At 36.6% G+C, this 21,929-nt stretch overlaps 1 protein-coding gene across 1 annotated transcript; it reads left to right on the forward strand.

Annotated features, from left to right (window-relative positions):
* The first annotated feature begins 3,070 nt into the window (after positions 1–3,070).
* Positions 3,071–20,533, forward strand: c9orf72 (C9orf72-SMCR8 complex subunit). The gene is made up of 10 exons (XM_086093922.1): positions 3,071–3,234; positions 3,543–4,036; positions 5,750–5,845; positions 7,266–7,330; positions 8,226–8,298; positions 11,732–11,848; positions 12,981–13,216; positions 13,301–13,358; positions 17,220–17,329; positions 19,772–20,533. The coding sequence occupies exons 2-10, from the start codon at positions 3,590–3,592 to the stop codon at positions 19,956–19,958; spliced, it is 1,389 nt and encodes a 462-aa protein (XP_085950048.1). The 5' UTR covers positions 3,071–3,234; positions 3,543–3,589; the 3' UTR covers positions 19,959–20,533.
* The last annotated feature ends 1,396 nt before the right edge of the window (positions 20,534–21,929 follow it).

Genomic DNA, 21,929 nt, shown 5'->3' on the forward strand with positions numbered 1-21,929 from the left:
ACACACGGTTTGGTCTTTCTTGCATTTTAGTGAAGTCATTTGTAATAGTTGTAAAACTGTAACACACAAATAAGAATAAATCAACATACAGAAGTGTAAATAATATACATACATCATCCTAATAGCCAAGCTACCCTAGATAGCTATTGACCATTTGCACCGACATCACGTGATCACGTGACTGCCCTATGACATTGGCCAGTCCCCGGAGTAAGAAAGTCTTGGCCTGCCGTATATCGGCTATTTTACCGTGATTAGTCCGCTTCACCAAGTTCACCCCATCCTATAGATCTCCTTTCACTTTTTTTGTTATCAGCATTACCAGCCCACTATACTACATTTCATAAGGATTTTATGTCGCAGATACGCAGTTGCTGATAAGCGTCACAGACACGGAGAGTGAAAGTAAGCTTGTCTTTCATACCGGTAAGTGCTTGCAAGGCGAGTCCGTCTTGACGGGATAGCGTACATGTTGCGACCACGCAGCGACCTAAACGTGCCCATTTGTGCTATTCACATAAGCTTGTAAATGTCTATAAGCAATCAGGATAAAATATCCAATTACAGCAGACTAAAGATTCCTCGCGCCAGCGATTGACTAATACTGGAGCCGTTAAGAGCAAAACTATCGCTAGCATTTGAGTTGCCAGTCACGGCAAAATAACCACTGCCTAAACAAATGGTGTGGGGCAACTTAAGCAATATACTTGCGGCTAGGTAGCATGAGTTGCACATACCTGGCTTCTCCCGTTTTCAGCAAGTGGTGAAATTGAGTCTTATTAGCGAGGTGCAACGTGTACGCTTTGGTGATCGCTCTTATTGTGCCCCTTTCTTGTCATAGGTGCTTCCTTGTGTTAATGACTCCTCCACGGTAACATGGTACACTGTTTGTTTGTTTGTTTTTTTAGCGGGAGTTTGTTTTGTTGTTGAGTTCCTCCCGTATGGGGTGTGTGAGGACACAACTAGCAGAGCTAAAGCTACGGAACGAGTGGGGGGAAAAAACTTGATGTTATAATTTTTTTAATCGTCCACAACAAAACACTCGAATTAATTCAAAAAATCGATTTATGGCCCAGCCCTAATGGACAATAATAACATCCAACAACAATAACTTTGAACCGGTTTGCATTGTTGCAGAATGTCACTACTCCCCTTTTCCATTTATCCTGCTTACTCAGCGTTTGACAACTATAATATTTGATTAAATGATCAGGTTTTGCACTGATGCACGATGTCATCTCAGGTATCTGAATATTTCTGCTCTGCCCTTTATTAATGACAAGACCTTAAGTTGCGCTTAGTCTTTGTTGTACTATGTCCTATACTGTGTCGAATGTTTACACTGGTTATTTTATGGGTATTTATTTTGTGGGATTTTGCACTTTACCAACTCTGCTGTATGGATGCTCCAAACGAAGTTTCGTTGTTGCCTTGTGACAACGACAATAAATATTTTGAATCTGAATCTGCTATCAATCTACGTCTTTTGTCTTCATTAGTAGGTATGCGACAAAAAGCAACATTTGGTTTCTGTACAACAACACAACACAGCAAGATATGACCATTTTATAAGATAATTGATTAGACAAAGGACTTTACGCTGTACGAGATTCAATGGTTACAATACAGGTAGCTCTTTTGCCGTCCAGCTTCCCGGAGGGGGGGTTCCCATGAGGGCTGTGACGTCACGTGCGAAAGGTCAATAAGCTAAACAAGATAGCTACAAGGCTAAATGGAGCAAAAATGCCTAATAAGCAAACATAATGTTCCTCATTACACTATACATAAGCATTGGACATTTAAGAAATAATGGCTAATACTCACAGACATGTAGTTTCCAAGGCAGAAACGTATCAGTAAGTATTCAGCAGCTACAACGTGTCCGTTTGCTCTGAATCATGTGTGCATGTACCAAACTGAGTTGCTAAACAAACTGCGCCACAAGGCCATCTCACTGTACTGTAACGACCACTAGGTGGCAGCAAAACAATGGATTACACCAAACAACTAGTTAACCCCTTTATACTAAAACTAAAGGCAGCACAGGTACTGTTAAAGATTACGTTTTAAATGATATTGAAGTTGTTGTCAATGTTTTTTTAAAGGTATTCTTCAACCTAGGAATGTTAAAAATCATATACAATTATCTGCTATACGTAGTGCTATTACATCTGAGGTGATAATCTCACTTGATGCAAAGAAAACTTCTGACTATGTGGAAAGGAGTTATATCACTTATACATTTGAATAAATTTGGATTTGGCCATAGAATTGGTTCGTAAATTAAACTTCAGAACTCATCGCCGCAAGCCTCTGTTTTTGGACCTGCAACACTCACTCAGACTGCTTTCCTCTATGGTCTTCTACGGTATTAATGGTCAACTACCAAGGTAAAATAGGAAGTAGATTATGTTAAGGTATCCACCAAATTTAAATGCAATTCTATCTGCCTGGTTTGCTTAGAGGTGCTGTTAGCCATAAAAGATTTTACCGTTGCCAGTACAACATCGATTTCAAAAGTACACCCTTTTTTTTGGTCCCCGCTCTCCCCACCTCAAGACCTGTTGACGTGCCTTTGAAGTGCATGAGGAGTTATTAAATGTGTGTCCTCCAAAAATATTGATATATTTAATGCTTGATAGGGTTACAAATATATATAAAGCGGCTGTTGTGACAGATGGCGGAATTAATGTATTTATTCTTATTTTATTTACTTACCGACTTATGATATTTTTTATTTGTCTTGTGTTATGCATTTATTATTATTTTATTCATGTATTTATTTACTTACCTACTTGTGATATGTAATAGGTAATTTATCTTGTGTTATTTTGTTTTACCAGCAGTCTTTATTTCATGACTGATTTTTACTCCATGTACACCACTTTGTGTGCAGCGATGGTTGTTTTAAATGGTTGCTTTATAAATAATACTGAGTTATTTAAAATGGCATTTTTGCCATACATTTGCTCAGGAAGTGCTTGATTCAACATCCCACGGTCCTTCACTAGAGGGCGCCTTTGACCGCTCTCAAATGACATCATGCTTACGTACCAGGAAGTATCTTGACGACAACAGTTCAGCACTTGAGCAGGCATACGAGACTCTTCTCTGAGCTGGCGCAAAATATAGCCCATTTGACTGGAACAGATCAACATACAACGAATGTCATGAAACATTAAGCTTACACTACTACACTTGGACCGCAGGGTTGTGATCGAAACAACGAAAGAGGCAAGTTGTCACTGGGTTAGCTTTCTATGTTGTGGACTCAAGTTATCATGTTAGCACGGCTATATATATATAAAGATTTTGTCTTTTTTTTTTTGTCTTTACCGTAGTGACATAACATTCGGACACAATCTGTAGGTATTATGTGTATTACTTGGTTACAATGTTTGCAGATCTATTGTGGTGTATGTAGTTGCTGGTCTAAAATATGTACCTGTAGAGAAAAATCTACAAACTAGTTGTGACATTTAACTAGTTTCAAATTAACAGTAGTGAATGTTATGCTTTATTTGAATGTTTTTACATTTCAGACTGGCCGTTTTCCAGCCATTCAGAAGACTGCAGCATTGATACTTAAATGTCGTCTGGGTGTCCACCCCAGTCACCTGCTGTGGCAAAGTCTGAAGTAACAATCGAGGGAGAATGTCCACTACTGGCTGCCACCTTTGCATACTGGGACAATATCCTTGGTCCTCGTGTCCATCACATCTGGGCACCAAAAGGCGATCATGTGATGTTCCTCAGTGATGGAGATGTGACCTTTTTGGCCAATCACACATTAAATGGAGAGATTCTGCGCAGTGCAGAGTGTGGCGCAGTGGACGTGAAGTTTTTTGTCCTGGCAGAGAAAGGTGTCATCATTGTGTCCCTCATCTTCGATGGTGAGCTCAAGGGAGACAAGAACACCTGCGCTTTGTCCATTATTCTGCCTCAGACGGAGCTGGCCTTCTACCTGCCTTTGCACACCATCTGCGTGGAGAGGCTAAAGCATGCTATCCGCAAGGGACGTATTTGGATGCAAAAGGTACCTTTGACATTTCAAATGATCACTTGGCTGTTCACGACACTTTTAGTCATTTAACATTGCTCTGTTCACATAATGTGTCTTAAACTTCTTTAAAATAATCTATACAACTGCTCATGAGCAGGTTATTGTAGTCAAAACTGCTAACATTTTCCATCATACCATCCCTGCAGTATAAGCATTTATTTATTCATTTATTTATTTCAGGGCTGTCTTATCGAAATATAATTAGAATTTTTATTATTATACTCCACAATGCTGCGATTGGCTGGCAACCAGTTCATGGGGGTACACCGCCTACTGCCCGAAGCCAGCTGAGATAGGTTCCGGCACCCCCCGCAACCCTTGTGAGGACAAGCGGTTAAGAAAATGGATGGATGGATGGATGGATACTCCACAATGACAAAATCAGCATAATCATAAAAAAGATTATTAATACAAATTTTTGAGTTGTTTAAATTTAGATATATGCACCTTTTTTAAATTTTAAAATAACTAATGTAATACATTTTGTTTCATCCAAAAGGAACTTGCACAATTATAGTGTTTCAGAGAATTTTATCTGTCTTAATATTTTTTAGTTTTGTTTTTTATTTTTAAACATTTTCTTTTGTACCCAAAAAAATCATCCTAGTGCACAGTGCACAGTGCCCATGCTGCACTCCAACTTAAAGTTTTTTGAATAAATAAATAAAAAAAATATATATACACAGTATATATATATCTATATCTATATATATATATATATATATATATATATTATATTTATTTATTTATTTATATGAGAACGCTGTCATGAAATGATTACTTGGTGAAATAATTGGTAAAATAAATGATAAAGATATGTACATTATATTTTTTTGATGGTTATCATACTGTTAGTATCTGATAGCCCAGCCCACGCCTAGTTTATGCATTAATTTTTGGTTATTTATCCTGCTCAGTCTCAGGTAAGATGAAGCCTAATCAGACTTTGGGCGGTTGCCAGGGATTCGCAGGGCACTTTTGAGGACTAATTATGTCAACACATCTTGAGCTCCTACAGGGATATCTAGTGAGCGCATGTTGGAAAGTAAATTTGAATTCATCTAAACGTTTTAAGTGTAATTATGTGAAATATGCTCATTCCTGTGTGTTTTTCAGACTGAGCGGAAAATCTAGTTTGGCTCCTTTTGTCAGGTTCATGTTTGCGTATTAGTATATTGACCACTTATTTGCAGACTGTTTTTGATCCATGCTGATTTTGATCGCTCATGCCACTATCATTCTAACAACGCATACATACTATAAATGAAATGATAGTCTTGCTGTCGCGCAGTCTTTCTTTTTTTAACAAGTAAATTAATACTATTGTGTTTTGGTGCACAAAAGTATTTCATATGCCAAACAAAGCAATATCACAAATTTGCTTAAAATGGGACTAAACTCCACTTTCACTGAACAGATCAACACTAGCTCATACAGGCAGTTTATTTTACTAGCAGAAATTAAAAACATTGTAGTCAATCTGTCCTAGACTGACATAAAACGTAAGTTAACATTTTTAATGTGGTGTCTTTCGCATTGATTTTTATGGTATAAGGATGATAATCATCAATCAAGCTTATTTTATCTTGAGTAAACACTGAAATAGATTCTCAAATAGGTTGTAAAAAATTTACAGTTTGCTATTTCGTCATGCTTTTTTTGTGTGGTTCTTTTGCTTTGTTTTAGGGCTACAACATCATCGCAGTGCTGAGCTTGGAGATTGTTCCTATTATGGAGCTGCTTGCTTCCATGAAAACTCACAGTGTTCCTGAAGAAATAGATGTGAGTAACTGGTCATCTCATGAGGAAAAAAAATGCAAACAAACCTGTCAGCGGTTGACACAGTGAGTCGCTTACATGATTTGGTTGATGCAGTTTTTATGCATAAACCTCTTCCCACATTCTAAAAACATGCTAATAGGTCAAGGGTTCAAAATTAAAATCTGGGGTTAAAATTCATTTTTGCAGGTGTTTATAAAAACATATTAGCCAGGTTGGCCGGTGATACATGAGGCAACTGTCGGTCAGATATACTTCAGGTTGGTTGTCTCGAGAGTCCAACTAACATTCTTATTCTCCCAGAATCGTTCGTATTTAAAAAATGTTGTTATGGTGCCTGTGAGTCTCATCTGCCAACCCGAAGAACTACTTGCTTTACTACTATGTTTAGCTTTACTTCCCATAGTTGTCACTAGGGCTGGATATCGATTCTAATTTCCTCAATCGATTAAATTTTGATTTTTGATTTTTTTCCCCGATTCGATTGACTTCACTTCAATTCAATATTGATTAATTATGAGACATAAATTCTTCTCATATCAAGGACATGATAAAAACTCGACAAACATTCAATTCCCCCAAAAATTTTGGGGAGGTAGTAACTGGTTAAATAATTTAACTTATTTATGAAAGCAACACGTGTTATAATCACTTTACACAATTATTGACATCAACAAGAATGAATATTTTCATTATTCTAATTAATTCATCCATGTGAACAGCAAGTTTCAAGAAAACAGTCAGATACAAAAAAAAAACTTTCAAATTATATTTTCTTAAGAATGTATGCGAAAAAGACATATTAAAATAACCGATTCATGGTTTTATGAATTTATATAAGGCTCAAAAAGGAAAATTGATTCGATATGGTGGGCAAACTTGGTCCTCGAGGGCCAGAGTCCTGCAGATTTTGGATGTTTCCCTACTCCAACACAGCTGATATATAATCAGCTCATCAGCAAGCTCTGCATAAGCCTGATAAGGATCCTATTGATTAGAATCATCTTGTGTTGGAAGTGGGAAACCTCCAAAAGCTGCAGGACTCCGGACCTCGAGGACCGACTTTGCCCAACCCTGGTGTAGACTGAAAACAGCTCCTCTCCTGCTTGCTTGTCGACTCATTAACAACCAATTCCACACAATTCTTAACGATCAACTAACCAATTACTATGCCAATATCTAGCGTGAGGTCTAAAGTATAATAGCAATTCTTGTTAAAACATTTTTTAGCTAGGTCAAGCCACTTTAATTCATCTGATGATTTATCATTATTTTACAAATATGTGTACACAACTGCAGTTTGGAGAGTGCAGCAATATGACCAACCATTGTCTTCCTATGCATTTATTTTATCCTAATAGTCACGTTTTGCCACTTAAACCTCTTTTATAACATGTTCACTTGTTTTCCTGCGTCTGACCAGATAAAAGACACCATGCTAAATGATGATGACATTGGGGACAGCTGCCACGAAGATTTCCTCCACAAGTAAGCGCTCCAGTCCTGGCAAATGGTGACAGATGATGAGCAGCGTCAGATTAACACCCATCAGTCCTCCAATGAGTACAGGGGCTTAATGTCGCCAAAGTTTCTTCCAGCCAAAGACCAGGGCTAAATTGCTCTTGCTCAGAGTTTCAAATGTTTATTGCAGCATCTTGCTGAAAAGCAAAATGGTCTGTAATCTAAAGTAATTTATTTGCAGGTGAAAGAACATTTATATCTGAAGCGAGTTAAATAATACAAACAGAGGAGATGATTTAATGTGTAGTCAGTGTAGATCATTTGTGGCCAGTCAGATCATCATGTTAAAAGCCATAAACTACAAAGAAAGGGATGTATTGCATTTCTTGGCTTGCTAGGATGTCAGTTGGACTCTTGGACTCTTAGGGCCTGATTTACTAACAGCCCAAATAGCTACAGATACATTGAGTGTTCACTCTAATAGCGTGTGTGCTGCTTGCGTGTGATATACTAATATTGCATTTTTTGGGGGTAAAATTTCAAATAGGGTGCTAAATTGCATATTCACCCACTCTAATAGATTGCACAAGCTGTTGGCATCAGCTGTAAAAGTGGTGGAGACTGCCATATTTAAAAGAGGGTTTTGCTGATTTATATTACTATGAAACATTTGGGAGAGCAAATTCCAGTTTGAAGTGATGGAGTTGGAAGTGTTAGTGGAGGATAACCCAAAATATTACTATGCTAAGTTACAGAAATTAAATGTATCGCTTTGATAACTTTGTTGTAGCCAGCAACCGCGTAAGAGGTTGTTAGCAACTCATTGGCCGACTTTATTGAGGTTTTCAGGACACGGCAAGATAAAGTCATCAAATTGATTCTGATGCTTTCAATTTGTTGTGTATCTTGTTTTGTGATTTAGAGCCATCAGCTCTCATCTCCAGACTTGTGGTTGTTCAGTTGTGGTTGGAAGCAACTCAGAGAAAGTAAACAAGGTACATTCACCACAACAGTGACCAGGCACAGACTCATATGTATGTTTTGCTACATACGGTTGATCTAATAAGTCTACACACCCCTGCTGAAATGCAAGGTTTTTGTGATGTAAAAAAAAAGATGATGTAAAAAAAAAAAAAAAAGACCAAGATTACGAATTTCAAAAATGTGTCCATCTTTAATGTGACCTATAACCTGTACATCTCAATTTAAAAATCTAACTGAAAAGTTTTAAGGAAAAAAAGTACATTAACCTGATTGCATAAATACTGTGTGTATACCTTCAACATAATACGTTGTTGCAGCACTTCTGGCTTTAATTTCAGCACTCTTTTTAGGTAAGTGACCTCATCCTGATCTTAAAATGCTGCAAATCATTCAGATTGTGAGGGCATCTTCTACGCACAACGCTCTTCAAATCATCCCATAGATGTTTGATCAGATTCTGTTCTGGACTCAGGCTGGTCTATTTCAAGGCCTTAAGGAACTTTTCAACCATTATACAATATTTACATAACTCTTCTGATGAAACATCGACTTGAAACTAGTTAAATTGTATCTTTGCCATGGCCTGAGGTGGTCTGTATCATTTTTACTGGCAATAAGCAACATGGAGGAGGATGGTAGGAACACTGCCACACAAAAAAACTACAAATATGCTGACTGCTTTACGCTATACGTCACTTCTCCCTTTCCCCATTCGTTACAAAGACGGAATTCAATTTGAATGTCGACGCACGATTACTGCTGTCCTGACAGAAGTTGCAAAATAACTGAAAAGTTTTATCTGAAGAGAAAAAAGAAAAAAGGGAAGACACCCGGATAAAAGGACAGTCAAAGATCAACATTGGCCCGAATTTCACTCGCTGGCATGAGCTCAAAAATGACGCAATGCGCTTGTCCTTATGAGAAATGTGGTCTTCCTTCAGACATAACAATACCGCTTTTGTCCATATGGCGCCGCCATAATCAACATAAACCGAAAGTTCCTTAGTGTTGCTTTAAAGGGTTACTCGACTCATTGAGCCATTTTCAGCAGTAGAACGTTATTTTGTCCAGAACGAATTTGATAACTTCATTATTTTTCATGTACAATTAATACCTTTTAAAACTTTTTTTTTTAACTTTCGACTGAAGATGACATCACCTGTGCTAAGGAAGTAGCTAACGACCAATCATGGTTCACCTGTTTTCTGGATTTGGTCATCAAACTGAACCATGATTGGTCGTTACCTATCGATGTCATCTTCAGTCGACAGCAAGTAAAAATAAATAAAAATAAATAAATGTTTGAATTCGTTTTTAAAGGTATTAATTGTACATGAAAAAATAATTAAGTTATCAAATTCATTCTGGGCAAAAAATATTAACTTTTTACGGCTGAAAATGGCTCAATGAGTCAAGTATCCCTTTAATCTACTACTAAAACTAAACTACTAAATATTTTCCTACTAAAACTATTCTTTGTTGATTTGGAATGTGTGCTAAATCTCAGTAGTACACCACCAAATTCTGTGCCATCTCCATGAGCTATTGAATCGATCGCAATTGAACAGTCCTGATTGTCTTACGAGACGTTTTAACCTCTCATCCGAGAAGGCTGATGAAGCTGTCTCATTTGAAATCGATTCAATGCCGTGAGAATAAAATGACCCAAGCACCCAACATAAGCTTCCTGAAGCAAGCCCATACATTCACACTGCCGTCTATACTTGTACTTTATCAGTTTCAGGTATCATCAATAATACATAACTAATGTTGCATAAGTAGCTGCTACGGTACATAGTCATCATATCAGAAGTTAAGAGGATAAATTGTTCAGGAGTAACAAATTTTTTTATGAAAAGTAATCATCCTCTCGCTTTCAGTTTCTACTCTCCATAGTCCAAAGAACTAAATAATGAATCTGTCATATTTTGGTTTAAGTAAAACACAATGACAGTAAAACATCAGGAGCCAGATAATTAAATACTTAATAGCAACACTCAACACAAAAGTCTGTAAATTATCATTTTTGCCAGCTAATTTATTGCACTCAAAAGGAAGGGATGTGAAAAGTTATTAAACCATAAAAAAAAAATAAAATAAAAATCCTAGGATTTCAGCCTCCAATGTGAATCCCGGTGTGTTCAAAATTTCGTAGTTCTCTCTGAAAGACATTCATGGACATCAGCTTGGACAAAGATGTTCACCATTGTTGCCACTTTTCTTGAATGTTAATGTGACACTACCTACGCAGTCATTGCCCAAATTTTACTGGCATCTTCCCTTAAAGTTACATCAATGCTTAGGGATGAAGTCAAAGTTTCAGAAATATCATGTAGATTGCATACATTTCTATTGAATATATCGAAATGTCACCTTATCATTACCAAAATATTACTACATCTATTTTTATACTCACAATAGCTACCTAAATACTAACAAATCTGCTGAAATATTCCATATAGTTACCTAAATACTCATTAATCTACTGAAATACTAAAAATGACCTAAATACAACTTGATGTATTCAAATACTACTGAAAAGTTACCTAAATGCTCCTATGTTGACTGAAATACTCTCCAGAAGTTGCCTACATGTATTGAAATACTTCCTAAAAGTTACTTCAATGCAGTAGATTGTTTTCCCTCACCAAAGTAAGTGTATGTCAGCCGATACTCTATATTAATCAGTACAAATTAATCAGTACTTTAATGGAAGAAAATGTTTTAATCCATCAACATTACCTATTAATTTGTCATAAATTGTTATCTACCTGGAACAGCGTACATTGCTTGTTTGCAGGCTGGTTTGCCTCATGTGCTGTGTGCGCCAATTATCTTCTGTCTGGCGATAGTTACGTGTTACTTACAACATACAACTAAAAAGGAAGTTTGAGTTAGAGTGGTACAGGTTATAGGTCATATTAAAGAGAAAAGTTAACCCAAAAATGTTCTTTACAATACATTGTTGTATGTGCCTCCACTAGTCTAAATACGGCATTCTGATTAATATTGTGTTTGTGGAATTTGAGCAACGCTGCAAAATCCACCCATTGTTATCCATCTCATGGGGCTGCCATTTATCCACTTGCTGTTGATTCAAAATGTTATCACGGCTGCTCAGGGCTCAGGTAACAACCAATCATGGCTCAGCTTGAGAAAACAGGTTAAACCTGATTGGTCGTTACATGAACCCTATTATAGTTTTGGAATTTTCATTTTAGTTGGTTTTTATTTCGTTTTGAGTTTTGTTTTTTAAATGTAGTTCGTTTTTAGGTTGGGGGGGTCGGAACAATTGGATTTTTCTGCTTAATCCATATTCCACAAATGCAATATCAATCTGAGCAGAGTATTTTCTACTCATGGTGGAAATACGCAACGTTTTATCTATGATGGTTTCAAGTCTTTGCTTTTTGATGTATTATTTGTGGATCTATATTTTGACAGATTGTGCGAACACTTTGCCTCTTTCTTACTGCTGCTGAGAAGAAATGTTCTCGTCTATGCAAGGCAGACTCATCCTTCAAATATGATACAGGCCTCTTTGTTCAGGGTCTACTAAAGGTTAGCAACTTTTAAAATGTCTACCTGATTAGACGCAACCCATTCATGGTCTGTTGCTTATTTGGGTGTAATTGCCAATTATGTGTTTGTTGTTTTGTTTCTAAAATTATTGTTGGTTTTTAAGTTTACGTTCCATAAAGGTATCCGATTTAACACAATAAAGCAGGCTAAATTGCACACTTTAAAATATTCTCATAAGTGCATACATAAATAATGTACACATAACCCTAACTTTTGGAACAAAAAAAGAGAATCGTTAAACAAAGCAGACAAAGTTGGCAGAGTTGTTCTCTCAGTTATGAGGAGTCATTGTGGTCCAAAAATGGCTGTTATGCAGTTTCTTGTTTTAACAGAACTTTTTATGTCAACGGCAACAACAACAAAAAGGGGACAAACCACAAGGAGAGAAAATGACAACCTACTTGCCAGAAGATAAACTATTCTTTAAAGCTTATTCTGCACATATGTTTTTATCCTTTGATTTAAGTCCTTTGTGTATAATGGTTTTGTTTACATGAGACCCCATAAATTCTCTGAAATATTTTTTTATCTATTGGTATTTTTCTTATTAACTCATTCAAACCCCAAAACATATAATACATTTTTTAAATACTTTGTCCTGCACTGCCAAAGATGTATTTATATGATTTGTATTATTATTTTTATTATGGTTATTAAAAATGTCCAGCAGGTGGCAGCAGAGTATAAGAGATCAGCCAGGACCATGTTGCAACAAGCTTTTTTTTGCCAGTTTTTTTTCAACAGGTTTGTGAATAATGATGAAACTTAGCTATATTTTAATGCTAATTGCTTCAAAATGGAAACGGATACAAATACTTTTTTTTCCCTGATGAAAAAAGAGACTAATCTTTCTTTTGGTAGGTTCCATGTTTTTATAGCAATAGAACACAATATTCTGTGGAACTTGCAAAATTCAGTCAAAATCCAGTAAAACATCCCTGAGCGAAGGGGGTTGCTTCAATGAAAATGGCTGGGAGTGAATGAGTTAAACTCTAATGTGTTCAAATGGCTGTATATCTTTTTTTGCTTTGACATGCAAGTTTATAAAAGTAATGTTTGTCAAATCAATGTGTGTAGTACCATTCATTCCTTTCCTTTGTCTGTTTTCCAGGACTCCACTGGTAGCTTTGTACTGCCTTTCCGCCAGGTTCTCTACTCACCTTACCCAACCACACACATCGACATCGACATCAACACAGTCAAGCAGATGCCACCTTGTCATGAGCATACTTACAACCAGCGTGGCTATATGCGGTCTGAGCTCAATAGACTTTGGAAGACTGACAGCGAAGATGACATACCTCCTGACACTGTCATCCCCACTGATGACACGTTTACACCTGACTTGTAAGCTAGTTCTTATCTGCTGATTTACAAACATTTGTCTGTAATTCCACAACAATACAGTACTATATACCTTTTTGTTCCTAGGAATATATTTCAAGATGTCATGCATAAAGATACTTTGGTGAAGTCATTTATAGATGAGGTAAGTTTTTAAATCTTTCACTCTTCCACTTTCTGCACTTAAGTTGATGGGGCATACATTGGACTCATCCTTCAAGTTAACTTTATATATCAACTTTATTTATAGAGCAACAACAACCACAGTCGTAACAAAGCTGTACCTAAGATCGGACATAAAACGATAATATAGATACAATAAAACAATAAATAAATGATCAATGAATAAATAAATAATATTTTCTAATAAACATGTAAGAAGAGCTCCATTCACTTTGGCATTTGGCAAACACTAAACAGTTCAAAACAGGTTATAGCACAATGCAAAACTACTGAGACCCTGAAGTGACATGGGGAGAGAAAAATAAGTTTCTCATTAGGACAAGAAAACTTGCTGATTAGAATGAAACAGTAGTCCATTGCTTGCTAGCACGGGAAAAACTATATCTACATTTCGGTTTGCATTTTTGAGTGAAAATGACAGCGCAGGACCTTTGGTTATATTTTCACCTAGGAATTTATTATAAGGACATTGCCAAAGTGCAATGACAATTGGCCGTCTTAAAATCACAGAAAAGGTTCTGGCTGATACCTGTGTAAACTACAAGTAAAACTTTTGCGCTACTGAACCTAACTGAACGAGTGATGTAGTGGTTAGCACGCTCGCCCTGTAAGCAGCAAGTCGCCAGTTCGCGACCCCCTCAAGTTGTTTTTTTTTTCCGATTCTTCTTCCTTCTTCTTTCCTCTCTCTTCTCCCTTCTCCTCCTCCTCGATTTCTTGCGGCAAGGAGCCATTTTGTTTCAAATATTTTTTGAGAGTGCTCAAACGCAGAGCTACAGCAGCAGGCTGCAGCTCTTATTGAACCGGGCGTTTTACAAACCCAATTCCCAAAAAGTTGGGACACTATACAAATTGTGAATAAAAACTGAATGCAATTATGTGAAAGTGCCAAATTTTCATATTTTATTCAGAATAGAACATAGAGAACAGGTCAAAAGTTTAAACTAAGAAAATGTATAATTTTAAGGGAAAAAATATGTTGATTGTAAATTTCATGGTGCCAACAAATCTAAAAAAAGTTGGGACACGGCCATTTTCACCACTGTGAGGCATCCCGTCTTCTTCTTACAACAGCCTGCAAACGTCTGGGGATCGAGGAGACAAATTTCTCAAGTTTGGAAATAGGAATGCTGTCCCATTCTTGTCTAACACACATCTCTCTAACTGTTCAACTGTCTTGGGCTTTCTTTGTTGCACCTTCCCCTTTATGATGCGCCAAATGTGCTCTATAAGTGAAAAAAGTTTCAATACCCAGATCCTTTTCCTGCACAGCCATGATGTTGTAATTGGTGCTGCCTGTGGTCTGGCATTACCGTGTTGAGAAATGCAAGATCTTCTCTGAAAGTGATGATGCCTGGATGGGAGCATTTGTTGTTCTCCAATCTTAATATACCTTTCTGCATTGACGATGCCTTTCCAGATGTGGAAGCTGCCCATGCCACACGCCCTAATGCAACCCTATACGATCACAGATGCAGGCTTATAAACTGGGTGCTGATAACAACAGCCGTTAAAGGGCCCAAAGATCATGGGCATCCAGTATGATTTTTTTGGCCTTCTCCCTTACACACAGAGATTGTTCCAGATTCTCTGAATCTTTGGATGATGTTATGCACTGTAGATTACTTCAACCTTTTTGCAATTTTTTGCTGGTAAACACCTTTCTGATATTTCTTCACTACCTTTCTGCGCAACATTGGAGGAATTGGTGATTCTCTACCCATCTTCGCTTCTGAGAGACACTGCCACTCCGAGAAGCTCTTTTTATACTCCAATCAAGTTGCCAATGGACCTCATTAGTGGTAACTGGTCTTCTAGCTGTGCAATTGACTTTTCCAGCCTCTTATTGCTACCTGTCCCAACTTTTTGGAGATTTGTTGGCACCATGAAATTTACAATCAACATATTTTTCCCTTAAAATGATACATTTTCTCAGTTAAAACTTTTGACCTGTCATCTATGTTCTATTCTGAACAAAATATTGAAATTTAGCACTTCCACATAATTGTTTTTACTCATTCATTTTATACAGTTTTTATTCACAATTTGTATAGTGTCCCAACTTTTTTGGAATTGGCTTTGTACTTCCTGCGTTAGAAAAATAACCAGTAAAACACCTAATATTTAATAAAAAATGCTGTGGTGTCAAAGGTAAGATTGAATCATTATATGCATATAGTTTGTGTGGAGGACATTTCTCATCCTAATGAGAACGTTTCTTGTTCAAACGAGAAAACGTTCTTGTTCAAACAATAACATTTTCTCAGTAGGACGAGAAAGTTTCTCATCTTAATGAGAAACTTATTTTACTTTATTTCTTCTCGGTTATTTTAAGTACTGTTTAACCCCTAATCGCCAGTTGAATTCTTAACCCACCGTTAACTAACCGACCGTTAAATATGCGTTGTTCAAAAATGGTTAGTCACGCTGTTAGTTAACGCCACCGTTAAAGCTAACCGTGCTGTTTACGGCACTGGCTAGCACAGATATATCCAACAATTCCTCTTCTTTGTTTACTTCCGGTCGACGAAAGGAATGGATACTAAGTTCCAAACAACCAACCAAACAAACGTTATTCAATTAACGATTGAAGCAAAATTTTGTGAAATAATTTATTATTATTTTTTAATTCATTATAATTAATTTGTTTTTACTGTGTGTATTTTCAGTGAATATTTTGTCTATTTTTTTTTGTATTTTTGTAGCATAGAATATTGCATGTTTTTTTTTTTTTTTGTTTCTCATATTTTTGTCCGGGGTTTTTTTGTCTAACGTAATTTTATTTTTGACTGATTTCTATTTTTTGTGTAATATTTTTGATAGAATTGCTTTTCTTTGTCTTGTTTTTGTATTTACATGCTTCTAATATGTGTGTATTTTTATCTAATACTTGTAATGATTACTAATATTTGTAATTACTTAAATTTAAATTAATTAAAAAAATATTATAATATTAAATTTTAATTAATTTAACGTAAATAATTAACCGCTATTCACAGTGTTGTTGTCTGTTTGATTATTGACGTGAAAGCAAACAAGAAACATTACAAATAATCCCTCTTTGGAATCACCTAACCATTAAATGTTGGGCAAGCCCCCTCTTTGTCCATTTTTAGAACTCATCTTAAAAAACAAATTTTTATTCTTTCTCTTTTGACTCAGCATGAGACTTGCCGATGTATTACTGCTAAGCAGTAGCGTGCGCGTAACTCTTCATTAGAATAATCACCAATGTTAAAGCCAATATGTTTCTCATGCTGACCAGAAGGTAGCATGCAAGTTTATACAGAACGATGTGTTGCATGCATAGAGCCCATTCTGTTCACTTTTGTGCATTGTGACTTGAAACTGCATGTAAACCCTGAATTTTGGTTGTTGCGTTAACAGGCTGATAGATGCATGTTAACTCTGTTAATAGTGTGATATCATACCAGTGTGACACAGTGTCAGATGCATCCCTTTCCTCTTCTAAACAGTTGTGATTTTCATTTTTATATGAAAACAGGTACTTTCATAGCCATGAAATGATTTATACTGTCACTGGCTTTGAGTGGAACATGCACCTCCAAAATCCTTACTTTTCAGGAGACCAAAAAACAACATTATACATTACATTGTCAAAGAGGGCAAGCCATTTTAAACGCTTTATAGATTGGCCAGTAATTAGTAGAAATAACACACGTGGACTGACCAGTAGCAACAGTTTGTGGGAAAAAAATATATATACCAAATTGTGGCAGGGGGGTTCGGCCCTATGCCAGAGGTATATAGGAGATTATTCAATTTTCCCAACAAAATCTTGATTTGATATTGTATGTCACAAAAGGTGTTCATGCTGAAGCCTGGCCTTTCCTTGCGGAGTGCCTACTTGGCGCAGTTCCTGTTGCTGCTCCACAGAAAAGCCCTCACACTTCTCAAGTACATTGAAGATGAGACGTAAGTGTTTAACCAATTTTTGGTCACATTCCTAATTGTACCACATTAGGGGCATTCAAATTGGACTTTTCACTGACCTTACTTCGAAAGCACAATACGCAACAGTAATCCAATTCACCACGATTCACAACATAGCTTCTTTTTATTTATTTGCATTTTTCTATTGGATATCATTCGTTCCACTTTTCCATCTAAATGAATGGAAGGTACTTTCAGATAACACGTTTCCATATCAATTTCAACTTGCTTCAAAAATTCCCGCCTCAGGGGTTTAAGTGTTATTTTTATTCATTTATCTTTTAACTACAATTAATACTTTGTAATTTTCACATACTTTATCTTTCAGTTTACTTCCTAAGCATTCAGCTATTAGCATTCAGCTTTCAGCATTCCCACGCAATTTCTGCAGAAAATGCACTTAGTCTAGTTTGTCTATAAAATTAAATATAAAAGTTTTAGAGGCGCTAATACTCTCTGACAATGTGTGCCATTGCCACCTACTGTAATGGTTGTGCAATTACACTTTAATTTTGTACAGAAAAAAAAAAGTTCCTTGGGGTTCACACGCACCCCACTCTGGCACTGCACCGCACCCCTTCTGGGGGGTCACCACCCTATTTGAAAAGGACTGGTGTAGAGTGAAATGCAGACTCCGAATGCCAAAGGCACATTTGTGATGCAGACAGTAGTGCTGATGTCTTGACGCTGGTTTGCAAAAAATGGGAATATTGCCAAAATGATTCAGATCAACAGAAGAATGCCTTGCTCTGAGTCAGACCACAGAAATACAATAATTAAAATGTTCCCTTTTGAAAGCGGTGCAACCAGTACACGTGCAGCTTTGCCAATCAGTGTAAAGATCAATCAGCCTGCTGCCTTCATATCTGATATGGTACGCATTTCAAATATGTCATTGATCGTGTACATTTTACTGGTGTGAGCAAACAGGTTCAGTTTAACTGGGAATCTTGATTAGATAGTGATTGCAACAATCATTGGATGGCAATCGATTACCGGAATGTTTTCTGTCATTGTTTTCCAAAATGTTACCAACCCATCAGGATAACCTAGGTTTTAATTTTGTTGAAGGTAGAGCAGACTAGAGCTGGGTATTACGAGTCAATTCAATGTTGAATTGTTTAGGTTGCATTTAAATACAATTTTGATTCTTTATGTTGTGTTTTGATTTCATATTGATTGTAATGCTTTGAAGTTGATTCTGTAACAATTAGAAATAGACAAATAATATTTCTTTCCTCTTTTTATTTTTGGCTGGCACAGCTTACAGAAGACCATCCTTCTGCTTACGCGTATATGCGTTTGTGCATGAGAGTTGAAAGTTTAGGGTCCTGGCTTGATATTGCTGCTGTTTGCTTTGGTAGTTATTTTGTTGTAATTTGGTTAAGTGCGGCCTCCATCAGCAAATGTACATCATACCCAAAGCGCCCCCCGCTGGCCAGGAGGTGAATCAATTGAGAGAATTTGCCGAATCAATATTAAATTGGGGAGGGTAATATTGCAATGCATTGATCGATAGAGCTGTTTTTGCTCACCCCTCGAACTGACTGACTGCAATTATGTCGCATTCTTGTTAGGGGTGTGCCAAAAAATCGATTCTCATAAGAATCACGATTCTCATTTAGTATGATTCAGAATCGATTTTAAATGTCCCAAAATCGATTTTATTCAAATAATTTTATACTGTCTTGCCTTTGTCTGTGTGTGCCTTTATTTGGAGCGCTATTCATGTTGTACCCGATTTGGCCACTTAGGGGCAGTGTGGTTCCACGCAGTCTAATACACTGTTAAGTTATAGCTACATTAGAGAGTAGAAGGAAAAAGTTACAATCAAGTTATTCCAATAAAAGTAGTTTTTTTGCAGTGTGGAGCTATTCTTTTGAGTGATAAAAGTGCCACGAGTAGCGCGCTAATTAGCATTAGCGAGTCAGACTGGAGTAGATCATTACAATTCCTTGCACCTCTATAGATTGAAGCAAAATCATTGGCAATCAATTTTTTTTAATCAAAAATCGTTCGTAATAAAAAAATCGAGTCTGAATCGAATCGCAGGCCCAAAAATCGGATTTGAATCGAATCGTGAGACATTCAAAGATTCCCACCCCTAATTCTTGTGGTTTACACAATTATAATTGCTTGCCCTGATACTGCACCATTCAAGGCTTTTTCACACCATTGTACGTGCTGACACGGCACACTGATGGACGCCAAGCCGAGGCACAACTTTTTTCCATCACTCTATTCTGGGGTGGCATAATGAGCATAAATGTGTTTTGTCTATTATAGGATTTAACAGTCTGAGATATCAGGACGTCATTTTACATGCGGCAAGATGGTTTATGTTGACTGCTTTGTGAAGCAGCATGCAATTAGATTAGATGCTGTGTTGGACAAGTTGCTAACATTTGTCTCCTCCCTTTCCAGTCAAAAGGGGAAGAAGCCTTTCCGGTCCTTGCGCAACTTAAAGACCGACTTAGCTCTGACGGTGGAAGGAGACCTGAACATTGTCATGGCCTTTGCTGAGAAGTTGAGAGCAGGACTTCACTCATTTGTGTTTGGAAAGCCATTCTACACCAGCATGCAGGAAAGAGATGTTCTCATGAACTTTTGATTTTGTTATTCATTTGCACTTCATGGCTTTAAAATTGTTCAGTTTTTTTGTTTTTGTTACAGAAATACTTTGTACATTCATGTTTTCTTTCCATACCAACAATGCCAATTACCGGTATTTCATTCATTCATTTCTCTCATCTTTTCTTTTGTATAAGGAATCACTTCAAATATGAGCCATTTTATTTTATTTCCCTAATCCACTTTTCTAATGTCTTTTTTAGAAGATAAAGGTTGTCATATGCTGTAGATAACATGCATGCATGAGATGATGGTGTTAAAATAGTATGCTGCCTACCCGGATGTTGCATGTGACTTTGAAATGCTATTTATTAAAAGTAGTTGTTGTTTTATTTGGTTGTGTGAAGCAAATGCCTATTTTGGTGAATAGTACCATTTACCATAGTTTTATGCTTTTTTGTCGTTGAAAATGATTCATGAATGTCTCTGTTGAATGTGAATGTTACAAATCCATTGACATAATTAAAATATTGACTTAAATCCTAAACCTTTTAATCAAAGGTAAAGACAAAAGCGCTCTAATTAAAACTGTTCGCAATCCCTCTTGACAAAGCAGTCTGGTGTGCTCGCATTTACTCAATGTGCATGACATGGATTTGCTCTGATTATTTTCCTCAGCAATCAAACTGTAATCCAAATATTTGTTGTTCGGATCAACTGACCTGTCATATTTAAGTCATTTACTTTGTGATTTGAATATCCCTGACAAATTTTACTTTATATGTGTTAGTACGTTTTACTGTATTTCCACTGTTTGCAGACCTTAATAATAGGTAAGAAACATTTGAAATGTATATTGACTTCAAAGTTATATTGTTTACAACATCTTGGGAAGAGTCATATGTTTGTGGAGGAAATGGATGGATGGATATTTTTTAGAACAAGCCCGCAACCTACTCATGTATGGAGGACCCAAACTGCCAAAATAAAAAAAACAAAGTGAAAATAAAAATGCAAAACTATAATTCAAAAATCTGTGATTAGCTGGCAACCAGTTCAGGGTGTACCCCGCCTACTGCCCGAAGCCAGGTGGGATAGGTTCCACCGCCCTTGTAAGGAAAAGCGGTTGAGAAGATGGATGGATAATTCAAAAATTAAAAACAAAAAATCTATAAATGGAAATAAAAACATAAAATATACATGTTTAATTTTTAAATTATATTTTTTATATTCGTTTTTATTTTCACTTTCATTTATTTATTTATTTGGGGCAGTTTTGGTCATCCATGGGGTCTACCTTATGCCCGCGGGCACCACGTTGGTGAGCCTGCTAAGGCTAATCTATTTTTGCCGCAAGATAGAACAGTAGAAAGAGAGCTATGTTGTGAGGGTTGAGTCTGTCCCACATACACAGCCATCAAAACAATCCAGTTATTTTTTAACATGAAAATAGCTGAAGTTCTCCCTATCCATAAACCTGGTGACAAAAACAATCTAAGCAATTACTGCCCTATATCCATATTGCCTACCCTCTCCAAAATCATTGAGCAAATTGTCCATAACAGACTTAGTTATTTCTTTAACAAACTTAGTATTTTCACTGCATCTCAGTATGGCTTTAGGAAGAATAGGACGACTTGTATGGCAATACTTGATTTGGTAGAAAGAATTAACGATGCAATTGATGACAGTTATTGCGGTGTTGGAGGTTTTTTTGGACTTGTCAAAAGCTTTCGATACAATCAATATTAACATCCTGATTAGGAAACTTCATCATTATGGCATTAGAGGTATTACATTAGACTGGTTCAGCAGCTACCTACGTGGAAAGCAACAGTATGTAATTGTTAAAGATTACATAACATCAAATACAATTATTAAACATGGGTTCCCACAGGGGTCCATACTAGGACCACTTTTTTTAATTTTGTATATCAATGACTTTGTTAACTCCTCAAAAGTGTTCCATAAAATCCTATTCGCGGACGACGCTAGTCTCTTTTTGGCCCTC

The sequence above is a fragment of the Leptonotus elevatus genome, chromosome 14 (assembly GCF_054856555.1).
Source record: "Leptonotus elevatus isolate MCC_2025b chromosome 14, RoL_Lele_1.0, whole genome shotgun sequence".
Classification (NCBI taxonomy): Eukaryota; Metazoa; Chordata; class Actinopteri; order Syngnathiformes; family Syngnathidae; genus Leptonotus; species Leptonotus elevatus.

Bases quoted from the DNA above. Each gene is read 5' to 3' on its own strand.
- c9orf72 (XM_086093922.1), top strand. From the start codon at position 3,590: ATGTCGTCTGGGTGTCCACCCCAGTCACCTGCTGTGGCAAAGTCTGAA. The intron at 4,037-5,749 runs GTACCTTTGACA...GCTTTGTTTTAG, and splicing joins GACGTATTTGGATGCAAAAG to GGCTACAACATCATCGCAGT. The intron at 17,330-19,771 runs GTAAGTGTTTAA...CTCCCTTTCCAG, and splicing joins AAGTACATTGAAGATGAGAC to TCAAAAGGGGAAGAAGCCTT.